At 44.3% G+C, this 2,247-nt stretch overlaps 1 protein-coding gene across 1 annotated transcript in view; it reads right to left on the bottom strand.

Annotated features, from left to right (window-relative positions):
• Nucleotides 1–16: 16 nt before the first annotated feature.
• Nucleotides 17–2,247, bottom strand: part of LOC119594692 — a 7,443-nt gene continuing 5,212 nt past the window's right edge. The window contains exon 6 of the mRNA XM_037943748.1: nt 17–1,922. Within this exon, the coding sequence (XP_037799676.1) occupies nt 789–1,922 (1,134 nt within the window). The 3' untranslated portion in view covers nt 17–788. The remainder of the gene's footprint in view (nt 1,923–2,247) is intronic.

Below are 2,247 nucleotides of genomic sequence, written 5' to 3'. Positions count from 1 at the left end.
AAATAGAAAAAATGAATTATATATATTCGTTTATTCCATTTCATTTATACATTTTGTTGTTTTTATCTTTCGTTTGCCATTTCCCCCATTCTCTATATCAAAACGAGAAGACAATAAACACAAATGGATGTATACATTAATTGAATATATTAATATAATAAATATCTTTCGGGAATTAATATCTTATATGCATAAACTACATCGCATATGATTATGTTTTTTTCTGAGGAAAAGAAATTTTAAACAACTTCGTCGATCGTTAGTCTATGTCTACAGGAAAATCAGAGAGTCAAAAATATATCGACATTGTGCAAATGTCGAAGTCAAAAAATATATATTTCATATAATTTCCCTAAATATACTGGTAAGTCTAAACAATGTTAAATATTAGATTCAGTTAAATTAAGGTGAATTTCTGTAGTTTCATTTCCATAGTGCGATGACCTAACAGAAAATGAAGCTAGAATTCACACTTCACGTAACAAACATCGTCAAGAAGATTAAAACTAAGACCTTGGTGTTTATAAAATTATATAGCGTATTTCTGTACAATCTCGTATCGTTTCGCCTTGCCGCCTTTTCATTCACGGAGTTTCAAAGACCTAACGTGTATTAACCTTCGCTCATTTCCTCTCCTTTGTCGTTATAACGAGCTTGTTATAACTCATGGAGGAGTGAGCTGGAACCATTTTTTAAATATATAAACAAGCTTTTTAGTTATTGCAATCGTCAAAAATTTTAGTCAACAAGTATCACTTCGTGTTCTCAATCCTTTTTCTTCTAACGTTTTAGGGCGATGTCCCAAGTTCGTGCATAAGCATGAGGACCCTGTCTGTGAGTGTAACGGCGGTCTCCCTCGCTATGTAAGAGGTGTCGTAGCTGAGCGTGTAGGGCGAGTGTCCTCGGAAGGTGTAGATCTGGTGAAGCATCGGGAACCCAGAGTAGTGCGTGCAGTTGAACATGGCGAGGTCCGTCTGCTGGAGGTGCTCCCCGACGCCTGGAATAACAGCTGTCAGATCCCCGATGTTGGTGACGCCGTAGTCACGCAGGGGTTTGGGACCTTCTGCGTGGTGTTCCACCGGGGAGACTTGCGGCAGGGTCGTCTCCCTCACCACGTTCTGCTGAAGGGCCTCGCCGGACTTCAGGAGAACCGAGAGCCTCTGGTGGAGCTTCCTGGTGTAGTCCCAGAAGTTGTCCCGGGCGTCAAAGGGTGTCTCTATCCTGTGCACAGTGGGGCGCACGTGCATACCGAGGATCGGGAGGGGGCGGCGCTTCATGTAGCGTCTCAGATCCGTCGCTAGATTGATGCTCAAGTAGTGGGACTCCCCCTCCACTCCCGCCTCCTTCGCCATCTCAATAATGGCGGTATTAATCACAGCCTCCAGTCCACTGTTGAACGTGACACTATTAGCTTTGCATTTTGCCGTGAAGGAAGCTAGAGACTCTTGGTCGACGTTTCGATAGACGAAGTCGGTTGCTGGCTTCCCTCCGGGGGGTGGGAAGGCCTTGCAGAGGATGGGCGTGGTGTCGCACGCTAGGAGCTCCTGCTTCATCGCTTCGACTTTCTCGGGTTCCTTTTCAAAGTCTTTCACAATCTGTTCATCGATCTTGACAATTTCCTCGTTGTTCAGGTAGACCCCAAAGGGCTCGTCGTCGATGGGTCGTCCGGCTATGACGTCATTCAGCAGTCCCACGAGTTTTCCGGTGATTATTGCCATTGTGACCCCGTCGATGAATGAGTGGTGTGGCATCATGACGAGGTCATACTGGTAGGGGAAAGCTGCCTTTATTTCGGGCATGGGGCAGGGGGCGTCGGCGGCCACGGGGACGAGTCTCGCTTTCCAGGTGGGCGTGCTGTCAGCGGAGAAAGGCTCACCTGTAAGCTGCTTGATGACGGCGCTGCTCTCGGCTCCCTCTAGGTACTGCAAGGTAAGGGACAGCTGGTCAGCACTCGCACATCACTCTGCTCTCTGTTTCCTCTATCATCTAGTTTCTGTCTAACATAATAGCTATTTTTCTTTAGAATTCAAAACCTACTTTTGGTAACGAAAGCCACTATTTCGCATGCAGTTATATCCATAACATTTATTTGCATGAATCTGTATTAATCCAGAATTCAAAGCTATCTTCTTTATATTCCAGTGACCAATAAAAAAATCAAAGCCAAATTTATATTTTCAAAAATGAAAACCATCTTAAAGACGCAGGAATATACAGAATATAAAGTAATTTTCAGAAAACGAGGCA

Source organism: Penaeus monodon, chromosome 34, assembly GCF_015228065.2.
Source record: "Penaeus monodon isolate SGIC_2016 chromosome 34, NSTDA_Pmon_1, whole genome shotgun sequence".
NCBI classification, from domain to species: domain Eukaryota; kingdom Metazoa; phylum Arthropoda; class Malacostraca; order Decapoda; family Penaeidae; genus Penaeus; species Penaeus monodon.
Note: the sequence above shows the minus strand (reverse complement) of the source record. Positions and strands in the feature narration are given on the sequence as shown.